The sequence below is a fragment of the Lampetra planeri genome, chromosome 40 (genome assembly GCF_965212315.1).
Source record: "Lampetra planeri chromosome 40, kcLamPlan1.2.h2, whole genome shotgun sequence".
Classification (NCBI taxonomy): Eukaryota; Metazoa; Chordata; class Hyperoartia; order Petromyzontiformes; family Petromyzontidae; genus Lampetra; species Lampetra planeri.
In genome coordinates, this window is record NC_136146.1 from 753,858 (window position 1) to 774,674 (window position 20,817).

Sequence of the window (20,817 nt, forward strand, 5' to 3'; positions counted from 1 at the left end):
GTGGCTCCATGTGCTTCTCTGCGCGCTTTTCGGGCTTTGGTTACAACACATTTTGCGTCGGCGTCCACGTTTTTACGGGAAATTATTCCGGTAATTATAAGTTATATAACAGGAAAATTAGTGTCATTTTCAGCAATCAATTACACTTAATAGGCGCTAACACCGAATCCTCCGAAGCGCAGAGTGCAGGCCCACGTTTAACGTGCTCTTATCTGTAAGTGGCGTATTGTACGGGCATTAGCATCACCCCAAAAGAAAAGTGTTTTATCACGTCGTCAAGTTGACGATGGTTGTTTTTCTCATCAGATGGGCCATTAAAGTACAGTCATGGACAGCTTGGCATCACAGTGCCAGGCCGATATTGCTCACAAAAGGCCAGCAATCATGGCGTAATTGCAAGCCACGGGATCTCATTAGGGCCATTACTCCTGCAATGAGGCATGATGAATTACCTACAAATGGCTCATAGTAAAATAATAATTGACAATTACTATCCGTGAATCAATCGATTCACATTTATATTTCAATATTTTTTTGAGCGTTTTGCTATTCTCATTATTTTTGCACAAAAAGTCGGGGTGATAAAATTCATCCCCCCACACTCCACCCCCACCAACCAATTTGACGATTTCACACCATTCAGTTGTGACTCAATTAGAGATTCAATTATGTTCTTTGCAGTGGTAGTCCATGGGCCACAACGTAAACAGTTATCACCTCATATTGAAAAACTTTAGTCATATCAATTTATATAGCCAATAAGAGTTTAATTTTTGATAACCCACAAAACTTCCAACGGCTATCATCTCATTCACTCTTGTTGGCCACATCGATGTCATCTCAGGTGGCTCTGACAAGTTCAATATTTGGTGCATGGAATGACTAATAGAGCCTCTCTAATGGCTGCAGGGACGACATCGCGTAGAGACAGAATAACCATCGATCCTTAGACATGTATCGTGAGCTTTTAAGATTCGTCAAACGGATGAATTATTCACAAAATGGGACCTTTTTTGCCAGTATCAAAGCATGAAAAAACAAGAACAGTTTTTACTTTTTATGGCAATAAAACAGTTGTGTTAAGATGTTTAAACACCAAATAGAAACCTTTTGCAAGGAATCATGTCTGTGTTAGCCACACACACTTGTAGTGAACATGCAAACAAAACACGCCCTGGTTATAATATATGGCGTTGTCTTGGAAACTGATTGGTCTACACCAGAGACAGCTTTCTTTCGGGCCTAGTCTCACTACCAGTGTCAGACCAGAAAACGCCAAAAGACGAACAGTACAAAGACAATAGCTCGGGCGAGCAACTACAAAATGGCCATTTTTTTTACGAATTGGAACAATTCGGATGAATTGGAACAATTGGGTTGAATTGTTCCACGCCGGATTATACGGTACTTGTCGCTTCTTTTAAAAGCCACCGTTGCCTTGAATGCCTCACTGCTTAGGAATGACCAAACGATTCTGCCAAGGCGAGGGCCGTGCGCGCGTGCTTGAATCACGCCGCGATAGATGGTCTTGTGCTCGAGACTTGGAAGCGTACGCACGGATACATCGGTTATTCAGGAGGGGTTCGCACCCTTGCCGGGTGTGCGTCTGGTCACGTCCGAACAGAATGTACACCGGTCCCGACCCACTCACCGCTGATGATTTCGCTCGCGAAACTTAGAGACAATGCGACGGAGGCTGCACACAAGTTTTCGAAAGCTACGGGCAATCGAGGGGATAAATCTAGCCCTCGTTAGGTGTCCTAGCCTGCTGCTGCCTCGTGAAGGGTGAATCGCGTGTTCGCGCTCATTCCTACTTTTGCTTACGAGACACCGCCGTTAGTCACGCTGCATTTGCCCGTCCCGTAATAAACACATTTTAAAGAATAATTATTGAATTTTTTGCATAGTCCCTGAAGTGCACGTGTGAAAAAGCGGCTTGAATAATAACGGAATTATATATTTTAAAAAAAAACTGTATTTCAAACTAGATTTGAAGCTTTCGTGACTGCAGGAATTACTCTTTGGTTCTTTCGGTGAAGTGAAGAAGAAATAAATAAATTATTATTGAGAATTATTAAAGAAAATAATAATAATTTCACTCATTTTCTTTCTACGTAACTTTACCGAAAGAACCAAAGAGTAATAACTGTGTGTGTTGGCACACTGAAACGTGCAGCATATTATGAAGAGAACAAAGATGCAGCCCTGAAATGCCTTGCGTATGCCACTGGTGGCAGAAGGGCCTCACCTTGAGGGTAACTTGGCCTACACTTCCACGCTGGCCAGGTGTCTTGGAAGTGGTGGGAGTACCCACACGTTACCCCACCGCACCCGACCTGCCAATCGACGGTGGGCTACTCATTCATACTGCTGGGTAGACAGCAGCTGTGGGCATTCTTCAAGAGGTCTGGAAAGGTATCAAATACAATAGCGGCACCAGCTGCACACACAGAGCTACGTGTGTTGGGATGTCCCACTAATAAACTCCAAATGTGGCTCTTAATCTTGATCGAGTACTATACTGGATATTGCTTGCAAGCAAATGCCACTATACAATTTTCCATAAACACATTTATACGTTGGTTCGAATCAGCCTATTGTATACATCGTGATTCCCTTAATCAGCTTAGAATCAGAATCTTCTTGGTTCTTTCGGTAAAGTTGCGTGACTTTACCGAAAGAACCAAGAAGATGAATCCCTGCAGTCACGAAAGCTTTAAATCGAAATAGAATCAGAATATTTATTTATACCGGAGGAATCCGACGAGCTGTGAAGATTCTCCATTGTTGGCGTGCAGGTGGCGCTGAGTCGATTAATAACAACGCAGGGGCATGAGAGGCGGCTGCGGTTTCACCACGCCTTCACCCAAGCGGTGGCTTGACCGCGGCTGAACGACGATGCCTGGAGACGACGCCGAGACACTGGGAAGGCAGCGGCGGCGGCGATCCACGGGCGTGCCCAGCTCAGGGCTTGGTTCTGGCCGGAGTAGCTCGTTGCGCAGCGGTGCCCAGTGCCACCTGACGGATGGAGGAGCCGAACTGCAAGGTGCTCAGCGTTTCTCCGCGGTTTGCGTCATCAGCGCTCACGGTGACAAACACACACGCCTGCCGGGAGACACACGCACGTACAAAGAAGAACCCCCGTATAGCCTTAACAGACTGTTGGGGCAAGTGCTGTTAGCGAGCACCTATGAAGGTCGGAACGGTACACGACGGGGTGGGTGGCCAGCACCACGCCCGACCGCCTTTGTCTCCCCAGTGGCAATGTTTACACACCGCACCAGGTACTCATTTGAGGCTGAGTCGACTTAGGGGAGGCCCGGGACCGGTTCAGATAATCGTCACTGGTGTTGGCCGTGAGCGGGAATCGAACTCGTGTCGCCGGGTTCATAGCGCAGCGCGCTAACCGCTACACCATCGCTCCCCATCACGCACGTACGCACACACACACACACAAGGTAACAGCATCACCACTACCGCCACCGCCATCATCATCATCAAGATTAGAAAAAAAATTGCCATCACTGATTTCGACAGACAAGCCAACGCGACGTTGCGGTCTCAGGTTTGCTAAAAGATACCTTCCACTTCCAGGGGCCACTGTAAGTATGTACGTATAATTTCTCACGCACCGTACGTAGCAAGGCATGCTAATTGGAGGTACGGGGGAAGGACAACAAACTAAACACAAAAAAAACTGTTCTTAAGAATGAAGGGTTGCGCTGCTCTGCGAGACACCCGAAAGAAAACTTCATCTCGTGACATGACGTTGATAGCCCGATCGTGGAAAAAAAACCTGTAAAAATGACAAATACAAACAAGCCTGCCACAGAACACAACGTATTGTGACACGGCGCTTTGCAAATAAGTAAGTAACTAAATAAATACTGTAATGGGCATCATCATCATTGTCATCACAAATTCCACATCTTTGTTTTTTGAGAAGGCAATCCCTGGACGTGCACGGATTCATCTCTATGAACCTGTCGCTGGGATACGGCGGTGTTGGGGAACGTCCCCGCTGGGTGGTGGATGAGGAACTCCTCTCTGGGGAAAACATACAGAGGAGTCTTGGCCAGATAGCACCGACAGAAGGTGCCATGAACCAGCTGCGTGCAGCAGAAGAATACAACTCAGATTTCAAAACCCGGGATAGATGAGGCCTCGGTAGCTTTGGAAGGCAGCCGGCCGAGGAAAAGGGAACTTTTTCGGTTCGTGAAAGCAGGGATCAATCTTCTTGGTTCTTTCGGTAAAGTCACGTAGAAGGGAAATAATAAAATAATAAAAATAAAACATAACAAAATAATTAATATTATGTTGTATTTTTATTATTTTCTTAATAATAAAATAATAAAAATTACACATTATTAAATAATTAATATTATGTTTCATTTTTATTATTTCCTTTCTATGTGACTTTGCCGAAAGAACCAAGAAGATGAAAAGGGAACTGATTTAAGATGAACGTCTCCCAATCCGGATTGGGTCACCGCGGAAGGGAAGAGCCAAACCCTCCCCCCAAAATCCATCTCATGGAATTCAGTACAAGCCAGACTCTCATCTCCAGGTGTCCCGCTAACCCCTGCAGCTGGTGTCAGTAACAGTGTTTTTGTCAAATCAGCTCAAACATCACGAAATCATCTTTCAAGGCAACTGTAGTCATGCCCTTCTTTGTCTGGGTCATCAAAACGTGGGAAGGAATATTAAAAGACAGCACAGGCGGTTGAAATCGGTTTATTGCTGCACGACTAACAACCGAGTGCGGTACGATGGTGTATATGATGTATAGTTTCATTGTTAGGTGCCTTGAAGTGGTTCAACAACAACAACTAAAGCCACGATATGAATCTGATTTATTATTACCATTATAATTTATCATGAAGAGCACTGTCTGCGTCATCATCCATTTTTTATGTCTTGCCGGATAAATAACTTTCAGCTGATACGACTAAATACATCCACTATTTACTTCCAGAAAATTGTACCTAAAAATAAAATTTTGTTTGACATTAGGCACGGAATGATCAAAGCCTCAACGATTCAATGAATTGTCACAATTCAAGGTCGCGATTCGATTTCAGGATTCCGTTTTTGCTGTCGTTTGCCCTCGTGCTGAATATAAAATACACATCGCCATGAATGTACAGAATAAAATATGCAGCTGTACGAATCTGAGAAATCTATAGCGGCATAAATATACTGTGCAGCAGATTGAAAAAAAACGATGGACACGCGCAAATCGTAAAAACGTGAGTTATTTCCTACACGGGCAATGTTCTGCACGTATCATAAGTGCAATAAACCACGCCAATCAACAAATTGTTACATCCCTACTTACAATGTTGGAATATGATTGATGGTGTTTTTTTGTGTGCGTGTGTGTCCACCCCTCCACGTGCGTTTTACCATTGCGGTTTCAGTCCCATCGATGCGTTTTCCCGTTGCCATTTCTTCTCGAAAAGCATTTCGCCGTTAGCAAACGTTTTGAGGATTAACAACACTGGGTCGGTGATGCTTCACAATTTGCGTCTCTAAAATGTGCGCCCCTCTTCATCGATGGAAGTTACGCCGCGCACATATTGCGTAAATAAATAAAACGATGCATGCTTCGTACGATTTGTTAAACAAGACCGAGCAAATAAAAAAAACTTGCTTGATGTTTTTTTTCCTCCTTCAATTATTTATGTTTTTTTTAATCTACAGTAGCATTCACGTGAGCGCTGACCCTTATGTTACAGTTACGAGGAGGATGCGCTTGAACAATGTCAGGCCTAATTGAATGTGACCAAAGGCGGGCTGGTCTGTAACTCGGGAAAGAGGCCGTGATATACACTTGACAAATTCGTGTATGACGTTATAATTTTTTGGTTAGAATGCGTAAATATATAAATGTGTCTTTAAAACCCGCCACCACCCAACACGGCCAACTCGTAAGGGTTGTCACGTAAACAGAACGTGCCAATTCGTCACTAGTACAGCACTAACCGGTGTGTTGGAGAGCCAAGCCACAACATTTACAATCTGAGTACGACGTTTCACCAGTAATTACTACTAGCTTCATCAGGCGACAGCCAGATTTGTGGAGAAGTCCATCTGTTTCGTTTCTTATATAGAGGCGTAGATGTGCTGACCACACTTATATATTTACGCGATCTAACCCAAAAAACCTCTATTATGGATAATATTGGTCGCGAAAGCCTACGTGTTAAACTAGTTCATGACAAATTCATTACTCTCGCCTATTTGAATTGTGGCAGGCCCAACAAGGAACAACAAACGCTGACACCGAAACGTCACTGGAGAGGATTCCAACCGCGTGCGTTTGATACGTCCCTCGTTGATTTCCTTCATCTGCCATGGCCAATTCTTCATAAGTGGCGGCATGTTTTCCATAATCACTTGTCAACGTAACTTGAACATTGACCGTTTAAGTACGATTCAACTTATAGCCGCTGTAAACCCATTTGGCCTCGTTGCAATCAGTCAACGCGCATTACGAATTGACAAGCGGTGAATTTGGCGACTTCCAATGTAGAAAAACCAGCCAGGGCGTGTTAATTAAGGCAGAGCTACAACACATTAATTTTTTTCATACCCACAAAAAAATTACGCACGTTTGTTTATCTCAATATGCAGGTACACACAAGAATAGGATTCATAAAATGTACAACATTGTATCGGTTTATATTTCACAGCAGGAAGTGACGACAGTTTGAGGTGGCCCAATGGCCCAGGGTTAGAGCGCTGACTAGGCACCAATGGCATTGTGGGTTTGAGCCTCAGCCAGTGATTAAATTTGGTTCTCAAGTGCATTGTGGGTTTGAGCCTCAGCCAGTGATTAAATTTGGTTCTCAAGTGCATCGAGCTGATGGTCTTAGCCCGGTCCCCAATGATTGTGCAACAAACCCCGTAATATTTAGGTTTTGTTTTCATAAAATTTCGCAATATTCTACCTCTGGGAATGAAAAATATCAGTTTGGCTGCCATGCTAAAAATATGTTCTCTAAGCAGGTTGTGTGGGAAAACGCACTGCTTAGTTTGTGGATAAAAAAAGGAATTTGAAGGTAATTTGAACAAAGTTCAGTGAAGTTTGCTTCTCCAGGCCATTCTTAAAAGCAAATGGGTCGCTTTGTGAGGAGATCCAAATGGACGTTTTCCGACAATGCCAATTAGTAGAATTGTCAATCGGGTTTTGGAAAAAATAAAAAAATAGAATAAAACCCTGAATGTAATGCTGGAAAAAAATACAGGGTGCTCCATCTACAGAAACCACACTGATATATCGTAACCCAGTCCTTGTGCAGTACGAGATTGGTCGAAAGAGATGGCCGTTTGTTGACTTGGCCGAGGTGGAAACAATTGCACGGTCCCCGTGGTCACCTGAAACAACCCCAGTGGATTTTCTCTGGTGGAGTTACATCGAACACCACGTGTGTGTGTGCACGCGACAAAATCCGTGAGACATCGCTGACTTCAACTGAAGGATCATGGAAGATTCTAAGCGGATCACACCGGCTATGTTGGATGAAGTTGCATCGGGAGAGTGTTCAAAATGTATTGAGGTTGACTGAAGGCATGCAGAGGGTTCGAATTTAAAATGTTTTGCATCTATAGTTTCTCCCTATTATTTTGGTATGGAATTTATGTGGGAAGCTGTTGCATGCGGTGGGGTAAAGTGGGGGTATTCCCACCTCTTCCAAGATGTCTGGCCTGTTATAGAGTTTGTCATAATAGCCACAAGAGGGGCTCTCATGAGCTTGCCCCAGTGGAGGCCCTACCACCAGTAGTGGTAGGGCGAGATGGTAACTATCTCCCCTGGTATACCTACCACCAGCAGTCGTGGGTCAGATCCCGACCCTGACGCATGCTTTCTATTCTTGGAGTGCGCATGTCTCTCCCCGTGGTCGCGTAGCTGTTTCTCTCCTGTTCCTCAGGTTTTTTCTCTCCACATATATAAACGTGCGTTCAGAGCATTTGGGCTGCTATAAAATGCCCACGTGATGAGCCACTTCGTGGAGCTGTCATTTGTGACCTGGTTGCTTCTGAAAAGGAGCTAAATAGCTCAGTAGGCCTAAACCTGCTAAAGTAAATATAGTTTAAATCGCTTAAAATTATTCCCTCCGAGCTAATGCATGACGACAATTCTCGCGGACGTTGAGTGGTGCCGTGAGAGGACAAACCTTGGCGTTCCCACCCAGGGCTGGCTGCAAGAGGTGGGTGAGCTTGGAGTTCCGGTAGGGCACGTGCAAGGAGCCATTGCGTAGGGCTAGAAACACCTGTGCACGGTCACACAACACAACCACGTCAAACCGCCGGCGTTTTATCGCACACTCCCCTTCACAACAAACGCAGCTCTCCGGCGGGTTGCACGACGCGATGCTCGGCACGATGCCCGACGTTTGTCTCACACGTGCCGGGCAGCTGCTTTGGGAACTCAAAACGATGGACGTCACGTGGAGCGACACGAGGTACAAACTGAAAACAAGTCGGGGTGCGATGCAGCACAACCGTCAAAAAAAACCTACGCAGAAGTATAGACTAACGGTCTATGCCTCACACCTGTAAAACTAAACAAAAACTAAACTATAGTGATAGGTTTTTACCCTTTCAACTGGTACAAAAACTGACACCTTTATACAAGGCATCATGTTTGCAATAACCACAACACAAGCAGTCAAAATGCAAACAAAAAGAAACAACTCTGATGATGGTATGCACTGTCCTTGAAGTTGATTGGTCCACACCCGAGACAGCTTTTCTTAGAGCCTCGTCTCCATTGGTGTTGGACCAGATGACGCCAAAAGGCCTACAACTCAAAACAGCGCACTATCAGAGTATTGAGAGCTCGGGGTAAGCATTTACACTATGAGACCTCCTTTACCAGTGGCAAAATATAGTGATAGGTTTTTACCCTTGTATAAAGGTGTCAGTTATTGTACCAGTTGAAAGGGTAAAAACCTATCACTATATTTTTCCACTGGTAAAGGAGGTCTCATAGTGTAAAAACTAAACTCTTTTTTAATTTCACAAGGTAAGGTCCACTGAGCTATGGGCTTTGTTTCAGAAGCGACCTGGTCACAAATGACAGCTCAACGAAGTGGCTTATCACGTGGGAATTTAAAGCAGACAAATACTCCAAAGGCACGTTTCTAAACGTGGAGGGAAAAACCGGGGGACCCGGAAAAAAAGAAACAAGACCACTGGGACGGAAACATGCAAACTCCAAATATACAGCAGGCCTTAGGGACGGGATCTAACCCACGACCTCCTGCATACCACGCGAGGTAGTTAACATCTCCCCACGGGACACCTGTGCGCCCAACATGTGCTTGCGATGCAGTGCAGCACCACGGTTGGCATGGGCCCTGGTGCAAGGAATGAATGGGGTCCCCTGGCAATGTCTTTGTAGCGCCATGCCTGGGTCCTGGTTGCAGTTCCACCATCTGCACACTTGATAATACGAAACTGAACACATTCGTCAGTAACACTGCCGTTAAAAAAGAAAAGAACAAATATGTGTGCTGTGAAATGTATGTGCGTTCAACTTATTTCGCACTGTACATAGCCAACTGTGCTAATCGGAGGTGCAGGGAAGGACAATAAACATTAACACAAAAAGCACTCACGAATAAATTAGTTTTCAATCGATATTTAAATGTGCGTAGCTCCAGTGGCTTCCTAATATCGGAAGGAAGAGTGTTCCAGACGGCCGCAGAAGGGCATCTGAAAGCGCGCAGATGCGGTCACCACCGTCTTTGTTCAATGGCCAGCCGAAAGCCACTGCGAGGATGAAATATATTGCCCGTTCGATTTTTTTCTTTATTAGGCAGCGCTATTGACGAATGCGTTGAGATGTCGTTACGTGTGCTTGTGTACCACTGCCAACGCAGCATCGTCAACCAAGGTGCACACTTGAACGCCATACCCCTGCACGGAAGTGTAATGCACATCTTCAGCATTGCTCACTCCTACAGGATTATTGTTAAGTATTCAGAAAAGTATGGATTCATCAGTTGCTAATGATTCTTGAGCTCATGTTTAATGCATCGAATTGCAACGCGTAGGAATCAATGTCCTTCAATCTCTATACGTCGTAAGTAATGAGACCATGTCAACCCAGCGACCAATCGAAGTGCTACCATTAACCAGGATGTTAGATACATGAAGAAGGGCGGCACTAGGATTGATTATGATCAATTATTATTGAATCGGAATGTCAAGTCGAGCAAGCATTCGCATTCAAATCGGGGCGAGAGAGTAGTGCTGTAATTCACTGACCCCAAGAAACTGCCCAGCAATTGCTTGCTGTACATTTACAACGTTCATAGAACGTTTCTACACGTACCTCTATTGTGAATATCATACAGAATCGCAACGAATCGTTTATCTTTTTTGAAAGTTATTTAGTTGTAAATCTTGACTTAAAGCTTTCGTGACTGAAGGAATTCATGTTCTTTGGGTCTTTCGGTAAAGTCACGTAGATAGGTAAAACAATTAAATTAAAATAAAAAATGTTTTTAATTAATTTTAATTTCATTTTTTTACCTACGTGACTTCACCGAAACAACTAAGAGTATGAATCCTTGCAGTCACGAAAGCTTCAAATCTAGAATTCACGTAGATAGGTTCAAAGAAAATAACAACAAATCATTTTAAAACAACTACGACGTTTCGATCGCAACACAAGCAGTCGTCATCAGGAAAAGGGGGGTTAGCTTCTAAAGGCAAACAGTTTATAAAGGTAGCAGCCAATGTTAATGTAAGTGGTGGGCTGCCAGGTAAAAATGAGCATGTTAATGTAAGATCGCTGAGCGGCCTCCACGGCGAGCGCGCCGAGAGCCAACTCGTGCGCCAACCTCGAGAATGCTGCGAGGCGATGTTCCATTAACATGCTCATTTTTACCTGGCAGCCCACCACTTACATTAACATTGGCTGCTACGTTTACAAACAGTTTGCCTTTAGAAGTTAACCCCCCCCCCTTTTCCTGATGACGACCGCTTGTGTTGCGATCGAAACGTCGTAGTTTTTTGTTTGTTATTTTCTTTGAACTATTCTACGTGATTTTACAGAAAGACCCAAAGAATATTAGTTTGTGTAACATTCAATTACAAAGGGGTTAGGTGGGTGGGTTTGAAAGTCCCATTACTAAAAAAGCACGACTTTCTCAACTTCAAGGCGCTCTTAATATCTTATCAGAGATACGTCAATCCGAACATTCACAGGATAAGCCACGTGGTCTTTGACAACAAGAACACTGATTTGCGTGCCAGTAGCCGAATTGAGAGATGACCTCCGTCGCAAGAAATGGGGTTTCTCAAGGTAACTTCTACGGGCAGTGGTGATGTGGCCTACGCGGCTCATGGCGGTGACCTCAGCGTCAGCACACTGATCTGGCACAGCGAAAAACCCTCCTTTCAAATCCAGGCAATAACCCAGCATTAAATCTGTGGGTTAGGCCAGCTTCTTCGGGTGTAGTGAGTTGATCGTCTCAGCTCTGTCATCAATGACTCATCAATAAAACAACAAACATCATAAAATATTGTTTTCCACTTTACCCTTTCCCATTGCGATGACGTATGTGTACGTCATCAGTTTTACTTCCATAAAAGGCCATGCGGGAGGGTGTGTGGCACAGTTTGGCGCCAGCTATCGTAGAGTGTGGTCGTGTTGCTACAGTTCTCTGCGGTGAGTAACAATGTCTTTAAAAACAACGGCGCTACACCTCTCTAAATAAACTGAACGCCGAGCCGATTGCACGTTCCGAGATTCAGCGGTGAACGGGACACCCACACCCTGCAATTCGCAGGCGTATCGGAACGGGAAAGGGTTAATTTGGCAAATTCCAGCTTTCAGAAATTATTGGCATGCAAGTGAACACTATGAGCAGAGTAGTAAACATCTGCTGCCAGTGCAGCTAAAGTGAATTCCAATAAAGAGTACAATCTTCTTGGGGGCCGTCCATAAATGACGTCACGCGATTTTGGACGATTTTTGACCCCCCCCCCCCCGTCACACGGCGTCACAAAAAGTCAGACCCCCCTCAAATATGACGTCACAAAGCTCTGCCCCCCCAAAAAACTTAATAATAACATGCTTCAATCGCTTTAAACTATCGTCATTGTAGTGCGTATTTAATGTGCCGCTGCACTCTAATGTTGTAGGAGAAAACATTTATTAAAAAGTATATTTAATTAAGTAGAACGTGTTGTATATATTTATTTAAAGTTGCGCATTATTTACGTGACGTCACATTTCTCAACCCCTCCCTCGTCACACGTCGTCACAAATGTCTGACCCGCCCCCCCCCAGGTGCGTGACGTCATTTATGGACGGCCCCTTGGTGATGTACAGGACAATTCTCAAGAATCGTATTTCGATTTAAAGCTTTCGTGACTGCAGGGATTCATCTTCTTGGTTCTTTCAGTAAAGTCACGTAGAAGGGAAATAATAAAATAATAAAAATAAAACATAATAAAATAAAATTCTCACGACGTTTCGGCCACAACGCAAGCAGCCGTCCTCAGGTGAAGAACAGGTCTGTCGGAAAGACAGCGTCTGAATGATCTGTTCTTCACCTGAGGACGGCTGCTTGCGCTGTGGCCGAAACGTCGTGAGAATTGTATTTTATTATGTTTAATTTTTATTATTTTATTATTTCCCTTCTATGTGACTTTACCGAAAGAACCAAGAAGAAGAATCGTATTGTCCGCTATCATATGCCACATCAGCAGAACTAGGTCTATAGATCATAGGAGGTTTTTTTATGGATCCCACAGCTCCTTCAGATGATAGAAATTGTGGGTAACAGTGTCGGGGAGAAGACCGAGTTCTCATGTATTTCTGTAAATCCATCTTCTGGGGCTATTCTCTCACAAATGATGGTACACTGTCAGCTGTGACATTTTAGAAAGCAAATGTCGTTGAATGAAGATGCGATGTGCACAGAACAAATGGAATTTAGAACCAGAAACAATTTTTTTATTTTACCAGATAAGGACCACTGAGCGATTAGCTATTTTTCAGAAGCGACCTGACCACGAATTATAGCTCAACGGCTTATCGCGTAGAAATTGATAGCAGTCAAATACTCCAAATGGATGTTTCTCAATTTAATTTGACCGACAAAAATAAATAGCTAGCAGGAGTTATAGCTATCATGAGTGTAATGATTAGCAGTGCTGGCACACGTGAATAAGGCATGCACAATTCTCTATTGACTGCTAATGAAAGTATACACTGGATTGGCACAATTGGATGAGAGGGGAAATGCCCAGTCGCCCCGTAGACCTTGAATCATTGGCAACCAATTGCCAGTACTCATGCGGTGATTCATAAAGATTTCTAATGCATGTAGATGGCCTACTGCTAAAATAGCATGTGATGCAGTCGACACGATCTTACCCTAATTTCACTCAACACTGCAATGAAATTAAGTGGACCGGACTGTATCTAATTGGGGTAGCGCGCCAGTATTATGGCCAGCAGGTCGCTGGTTCAACCTCCTGGATGGCAGTTGGAACGGAGGTGCAAATCTCTTAAATCCCGCCGCCTCTACCCACCCAGAGGGATTCCCCGCAGTTAGTCGCTTGGCAGGTCGCATATGGTGGGGCGACGTGTGGCTGCTCCCACCGCCGATTGGCGCGGTTGGCGACGTGCGGTGCGAAAGAAGTTCAACGTACATCTTAGCCAGCGTGGAAGAGTCGGTGAAATATCCTCTGCAAAGGGGTTTTCGAGTAGTCCCCCTTGTGCGGGCACCTTCTGCGCGCGCATGAGCATGAGCAAGCAATTGCAGGGCACCACCTTTACCGTTGGCAGTACCAACTATTGAATAGGCATCGTGAGTCACCGAGTGACTGATTGGTGCCAATTACGATGCAGTTTTAATAGGACCAGAAAGCTGAAACGTGGTATAAATATAGTTGTGTTTGTGAATACTGTACCGAGATGAATCTTCAAATGTTAATTTAAAATTAAAAAACGAAAACCTTTGATTTTCGATTTAAAGCTTTCGTGACTGCAGGGATTCATCTTCTTGGTTCTTTCGGTAAAGTCACGTAGAAGGGAAGTAATAAAATAATAAAAATAAAACATAATAAAACAATTCTCACGACGTTTCGGCCACAACGCAAGCAGCCGTCCTCAGGCGAAGAATGAGAACATTATCAAGCTAGGAGCTTATATAGGTGTTGCGAGGAGGAGCGCCTTAACAAAAGAATGTGCATATGAAGAGGAATTTAGCATACCAATGGACAATGCGTAGGAGGTGGGCGGAGGGGTTTCAAAGTCCCATTATGCCCATGCATTATGCAGGATCAACAGCACCACGGGGGGGGCGCAAGGAACAGCGTTAATAAAGGAAAGAAATGTTAGTGATATGTAGCTGCATTTACCAAACAACCACGTAGAAAACCAAAGTAAAAACTACATAAAAAACTAAAATATAAACTGAAACTTACTATACTCTACAAAAAGCTGAGTTACTAACAACAAATAATAAATTACAATTCTACGTCGTAAGAAGTATATAATATACTTCCATCTAAACTTTATTCTCTTAGCATATACAGTACTATATACTGCCATAGATAAACCCAACATTAAATTATATACTGTATTGCTGTAAACCACCCTATACTTTATACATTTTAATATAACACTATGTATTATTCAACTCACCCTAATGTGTATCGAAATGGTTTATTACGTCCTTCCAATGATTGCTAAGCCTGAATCCATCTTCTCGGTTAAAATTGTCTCTGTGTTTGTATATGTGAATCGCCTCATGAACGAATCTCTCATGATAGCCAGATGGCTTGCAGAGAACCTCCGTCTTGGAGAAGTCAATGTCATGTGAGCCCACTGAGTTGTAACAGTGGTCTGCCACGGCTGAGGTGTTTGTCCTACCGTGTTTTAGATCAGCTTTATGTTCACGAATGCGGTCTGAGACGTGTCGTTTGGTTTCCCCAATGTAACTGCTTCCACAGAGGCAACTTAGTTTGTAGACGCCAGGGTACTGTATGTCTGGAATCACATCTTTTACAGATGGTACCAGATCACGGACTTTATGTACTGTGTTGAATCGGACCTGGATCTTGTGTTTAATCAGGATTTTGGAGATCTTTTTTGTGACCCCAGCAATGTAGGGTAAGGTGATGGTCTTGAAAGGCTCCTCAACAGGATCTTTCCTGATGGTTGGAGTGATGGCTTTGCGGATTGTGTAGTCGGAGTAACCATTAGCCTTAAGAGCTTGGCGTACGTGTTTGAGTTCACTGGAAATGTGTTCATGGTCGGAGATGCATTGGGCTCTATGATATAGAGTCTTGATGAGGGAATTCTTCTGGGATGGATGGTGGTGGGAATCCGGTTTTAGATAAGCATCCGTGTGGGTGGCTTTCCTGTAGACAGAGTGGCTCATTGAACCATCAGGTCTCCTTTTGATTAGGACATCCAAAAAGGGTAGCTTGCCATCATTTTCGACGTCCATAGTGAATCTGATGGCTGGGTGTATGGAATTGATGTGGTCGAGGCCACATGGCCGGCCTGCTCTAGACCATTTTCTCGACCACATCAATTCCATACACCCAGCCATCAGATTCACCATGGACGTCGAAAATGATGGCAAGCTACCCTTTTTGGATGTCCTAATCAAAAGGAGACCTGATGGTTCAATGAGCCACTCTGTCTACAGGAAAGCCACCCACACGGATGCTTATCTAAAACCGGATTCCCACCACCATCCATCCCAGAAGAATTCCCTCATCAAGACTCTATATCATAGAGCCCAATGCATCTCCGACCATGAACACATTTCCAGTGAACTCAAACACGTACGCCAAGCTCTTAAGGCTAATGGTTACTCCGACTACACAATCCGCAAAGCCATCACTCCAACCATCAAGAAAGATCCTGTTGAGGAGCCTTTCAAGACCATCACCTTACCCTACATTGCTGGGGTCACAAAAAAGATCTCCAAAATCCTGATTAAACACAAGATCCAGGTCCGATTCAACACAGTACATAAAGTCCGTGATCTGGTACCATCTGTAAAAGATGTGATTCCAGACATACAGTACCCTGGCGTCTACAAACTAAGTTGCCTCTGTGGAAGCAGTTACATTGGGGAAACCAAACGACACGTCTCAGACCGCATTCGTGAACATAAAGCTGATCTAAAACACGGTAGGACAAACACCTCAGCCGTGGCAGACCACTGTTACAACTCAGTGGGCTCACATGACATTGACTTCTCCAAGACGGAGGTTCTCTGCAAGCCATCTGGCTATCATGAGAGATTCGTTCATGAGGCGATTCACATATACAAACACATAGACCATTTTAACCGAGAAGATGGATTCAGGCTTAGCAATCATTGGAAGGACGTAATAAACCATTTCGATACACATTAGGGTGAGTTGAATAATACATAGTGTTATATTAAAATGTATAAAGTATAGGGTGGTTTACAGCAATACAGTATATAATTTAATGTTGGGTTTATCTATGGCAGTATATAGTACTGTATATGCTAAGAGAATAAAGTTTAGATGGAAGTATATTATATACTTCTTACGACGTAGAATTGTAATTTATTATTTGTTGTTAGTAACTCAGCTTATTGTAGAGTATAGTAAGTTTCAGTTTATATTTTAGTTTTTTATGTAGTTTTTACTTTGGTTTTCTACGTGGTTGTTTGGTAAATGCAGCTACATATCACTAACATTCCTTTCCTTTATTAACGCTGTTCCTTGCGCCCCCCCCGTGGTGCTGTTGATCCTGCATAATGCATGGGCATAATGGGACTTTGAAACCCCTCCGCCCACCTCCTACGCATTGTCCATTGGTATGCTAAATTCCTCTTCATATGCACATTCTTTTGTTAAGGCGCTCCTCCTCGCAACACCTATATAAGCTCCTAGCTTGATAATGTCTCATTCTTCGCCTGAGGACGGCTGCTTGCGTTGTGGCCGAAACGTCGTGAGAATTGTTTTATTATGTTATATTTTTATTATTTTATTACTTCCCTTTTACGTGACTTTACCGAAAGAGCCAAGAAGATGAAAACCTTTGATTTTCGAAGATTTATTTTTTACTTTTTAGTCTCTGAACCAAGGTAACCATTTTTTTTTTATCTGGAGGTTTTGACGAGTGCTGAATCCAAATATGGCATCGATTGCTCATTAACCACATTTTTTGAGCGACTTTTTTTCGGAGAACGTGATACAGCCTGTTAAATGAAGTGTTATTTGTGCTTGTGCACAACTGTCAATGCAGGGGCATTACCAAACAATTTGTTTAACAAAAAAATGGGTAAAGTCTGCTACCAGTAACTCGTAGGGGATATAACAACATCATCAACCATGACCTATCGACTGCTGGATGAAGACCTGCGCATGCTTTTGCCATCTCTCAATCATCAATGCCACAATTTATTTCACTCCTTCCCAAGAGCTGACTTCATTAATCCACCTCCACGTGTCCACATGTTCCCGTCAATTGGCTTCCATCCTGTTCAGCTATCATCTCTTGCAGCCACCATTCGTCCCATCCTCACCGAATTACCGTTTCTTAACAGCCATCGCGGCGTCTCTAATTTACATTTGTTCTCTGACACACGTGTCCTTCTATGTCTTCGCTCAATGCCCAGCATGGATTACTCCATGCCCCCTTGCATCCCATGATCCCTGCCGCCAAAGCCCACGTTCCTTCTGTGGTGCAGTGTACATGTAAAGCTGAAAAGTGAAATGCCCTTTGCAAAAGCGAGCACATAATGCAATTAATCCCTTATGTAAGAGTAACCTTTGTAGAATTATGATAATTGGTTTTTTTTACCCTTCTATCTGGCAACAAAACTGACACCTTTTTACAAGGAGTCATGTTTGCATAGACCGCAATGCCTGCAGTCATAATACAAACAAAAGAACATAACTCTGATAATGTGCACTGTCCTTGAAGTTGATTGGTCCACACCCGAGACAGCTTTCCTTAGAGCCTAGTCTCACATGGGTTGGACCAGATGACGCCAAAAGGCGCACAACTCAAAGACAATGCACCATCAGAGTATGAGAGCTCGGGGCAAGCATCTACACTATGGGAACCTCATTTGCCAGTAAAAATATGATAATTGGTTTTTTTTACCCTTCTATCTGGCAACAAAACTCCCATAGTGTAGATGCTTGCCCCGAGCTCTCATACTCTGATGGTGCATTGTCTTTGAGTTGTGCGCCTTTTGGCGTCATCTGGTCCAACCCATGTGAGACTAGGCTCTAAGGAAAGCTGTCTCGGGTGTGGACCAATCAACTTCAAGGACAGTGCACATTATCAGAGTTATGTTCTTTTGTTTGTATTATGACTGCAGGCATTGCGGTCTATGCAAACATGACTCCTTGTAAAAAGGTGTCAGTTTTGTTGCCAGATAGAAGGGTAAAAAAAACCAATTATCATATTTTTACTGGCAAATGAGGTTCCCATAGTGTAGATGCTTGCCCCGAGCTCTCATACTCTGATGGTGCATTGTCTTTGAGTTGTGCGCCTTTTGGCGTCATCTGGTCCAACCCATGTGAGACTAGGCTCTAAGGAAAGCTGTCTCGGGTGTGGACCAATCAACTTCAAGGACAGTGCACATTATCAGAGTTATGTTCTTTTGTTTGTATTATGACTGCAGGCATTGCGGTCTATGCAAACATGACTCCTTGTAAAAAGGTGTCAGTTTTGTTGCCAGATAGAAGGGTAAAAAAAACCAATTATCATATTTTTACTGGCAAATGAGGTTCCCATAGTGTAGATGCTTGCCCCGAGCTCTCATATTCTGATGGTGCATTGTCTTTGAGTTGTGCGCCTTTTGGCGTCATCTGGTCCAACCCATGTGAGACTAGGCTCTAAGGAAAGCTGTCTCGGGTGTGGACCAATCAACTTCAAGGACAGTGCACATTATCAGAGTTATGTTCTTTTGTTTGTATTATGACTGCAGGCATTGCGGTCTATGCAAACATGACTCCTTGTAAAAAGGTGTCAGTTTTGTTGCCAGATAGAAGGGTAAAAAAACCAATTATCATATTTTGTAGAATTAGTTACGTCACGAGTTTTTTTCTTCTTCTTTCTATTTTAGCCGAGGGCGATGTTCAACGTTCGTAGTAATGAGAGCTTAGGCTGCTCTGTATCACGAGGCCATTATCGTGGACTTTGCAGCTGATATTCTTAGGTTGTTTTCGGTAAAGTCACGTAGGTAAAAAAATAAAATTAAAAAAAGTAAAATTAAAATAAAATTAAAATCACGACGTTTCGGAGGCAACACAAGCTTCCGTTCTTCAGGTGGAACCGTCACAGCACGATTGCTGTCGTGATTTTTTATTTTATTTCTATTTTATTTTTATTAATTGAAATGTTTTACCTACATGACTTTACCGAAAAAACCTAAGAATATGAATCCTTGCAGTCACGAAAGCTTCAAATCTAGAATTTGCAGCTGATGGTTCACGAGCGAGCACGGTTGGCTGCGTACGGTGCGAAAGAAGTTCAACGCACACAGATACATTCATGAGCGGTCAAAGTACCAAACACTCATCTATACTGAGCATTTGGTTACATCCAACGGTTCAATGGTCATCACACTGGACTCGCAATCCAGAGGCCGCTGGGTTCGATTCGATCTCTTGGCGCCGCATTTGAAACAACGGCGCAAGTTTATTACATCCCCGTCCCACCCAGCAGTATAAATGGGTAAGAGCAGAGTTAGTCGATCGGCGGGTGGCGTCTGTTGGGAGTAAAAAGTAGCGACTCCCACTTCTTCAAGGACGTCAGGTCAGCATGGAAGAGTCGATCAAAAGTACACCTATAGAGCGGTGGTTCTCAGAGTGCGGTGGTTCTCAGAGGGTGGTCCCCAGACCACATCTCCAGCACTCCCTCTTATGGAGTGGTCTTCCGCCAGCAGTGGCATGGATGGTTGCTTATCGGCTCTGATAGTTCAAACGTGCGTTGATTCGCCTTAGTAAGGATGGACCAATGTGTCAGCAGGTATCGATGCGATCGACACCAATTATTGAGTACACGTTTTTAAAATGTGCACATCTCATGCATGGCGGGTGACCCAGGCAGCCTCTAGAAGCCACTATATTCAGCACAATGTGAAAGAAAGATGTTATACAATGGCACACTGAGCACCGAGGGAAACTAAATAAAATAACAAAGGCAACCTCTACTGCCCACTGGTGGACGGACAAGAACGATCGTAATTGCGCTGTGGTGACTCTTTACGTAATAACACAAAGAAACGAAGAGCACATTCATTTAATCTCGCATGACCATTTTGTGCAAGTAAGATTGGACTACACATGCTATCGAGTATTGACTAAGCGGAACGTAATAGGATGATTAATTTAATCACTTTGATACGAATCATAAAAATTGACGTTAACAAAACACACCGTGTGAACGGCATTGAATGGCAAAGGGGCGTTGGGGAGAGGGGAATGGCAGCGTTTTGCAGAGAGAGTGAAAGTCATTGAAGGTCCCCGCCATAATATTTATACGCTGGTATTGAGTCGAGTTGAGGGCGTGGGTGGGTGGGAGCGGTGGGGCAGTGGTCAGAGCACCGCCAACCCAAGTTTGAGTTCCGGCCACGATTAACAACAAACTTTGACTGGGCACCCCTCCCTCCTCCTCCTCATCATCACTTACACAGCCCATTCTCACCGGCGCTCCTGTAGTGAGGTGTGGCTCAATATCAAGCCATGAATGAAAGGCGTGGAGAAGGCGGTGGACCAACAAAAGGCTGTGATTTTTGTTCTGTTTTAGCCTACATTGACGCAGTCATGATTCTT

At 43.8% G+C, this 20,817-nt stretch overlaps 1 protein-coding gene across 1 annotated transcript in view; it reads right to left on the bottom strand.

Moving 5' to 3' along the window:
- Nucleotides 1–2,701: 2,701 nt before the first annotated feature.
- LOC144731710 (uncharacterized) overlaps nucleotides 2,702–20,817 on the bottom strand; it is a 36,870-nt gene continuing 18,754 nt past the window's right edge. Inside the window, exons 13-14 of the mRNA XM_078612895.1 lie at nucleotides 8,181–8,276; nucleotides 2,702–3,105 (exon numbers count right to left, since the gene is read on the bottom strand). Of these exons, the coding sequence (XP_078469021.1) occupies nucleotides 2,965–3,105; nucleotides 8,181–8,276 (237 nt within the window). The 3' untranslated portion in view covers nucleotides 2,702–2,964. The remainder of the gene's footprint in view (nucleotides 3,106–8,180; nucleotides 8,277–20,817) is intronic.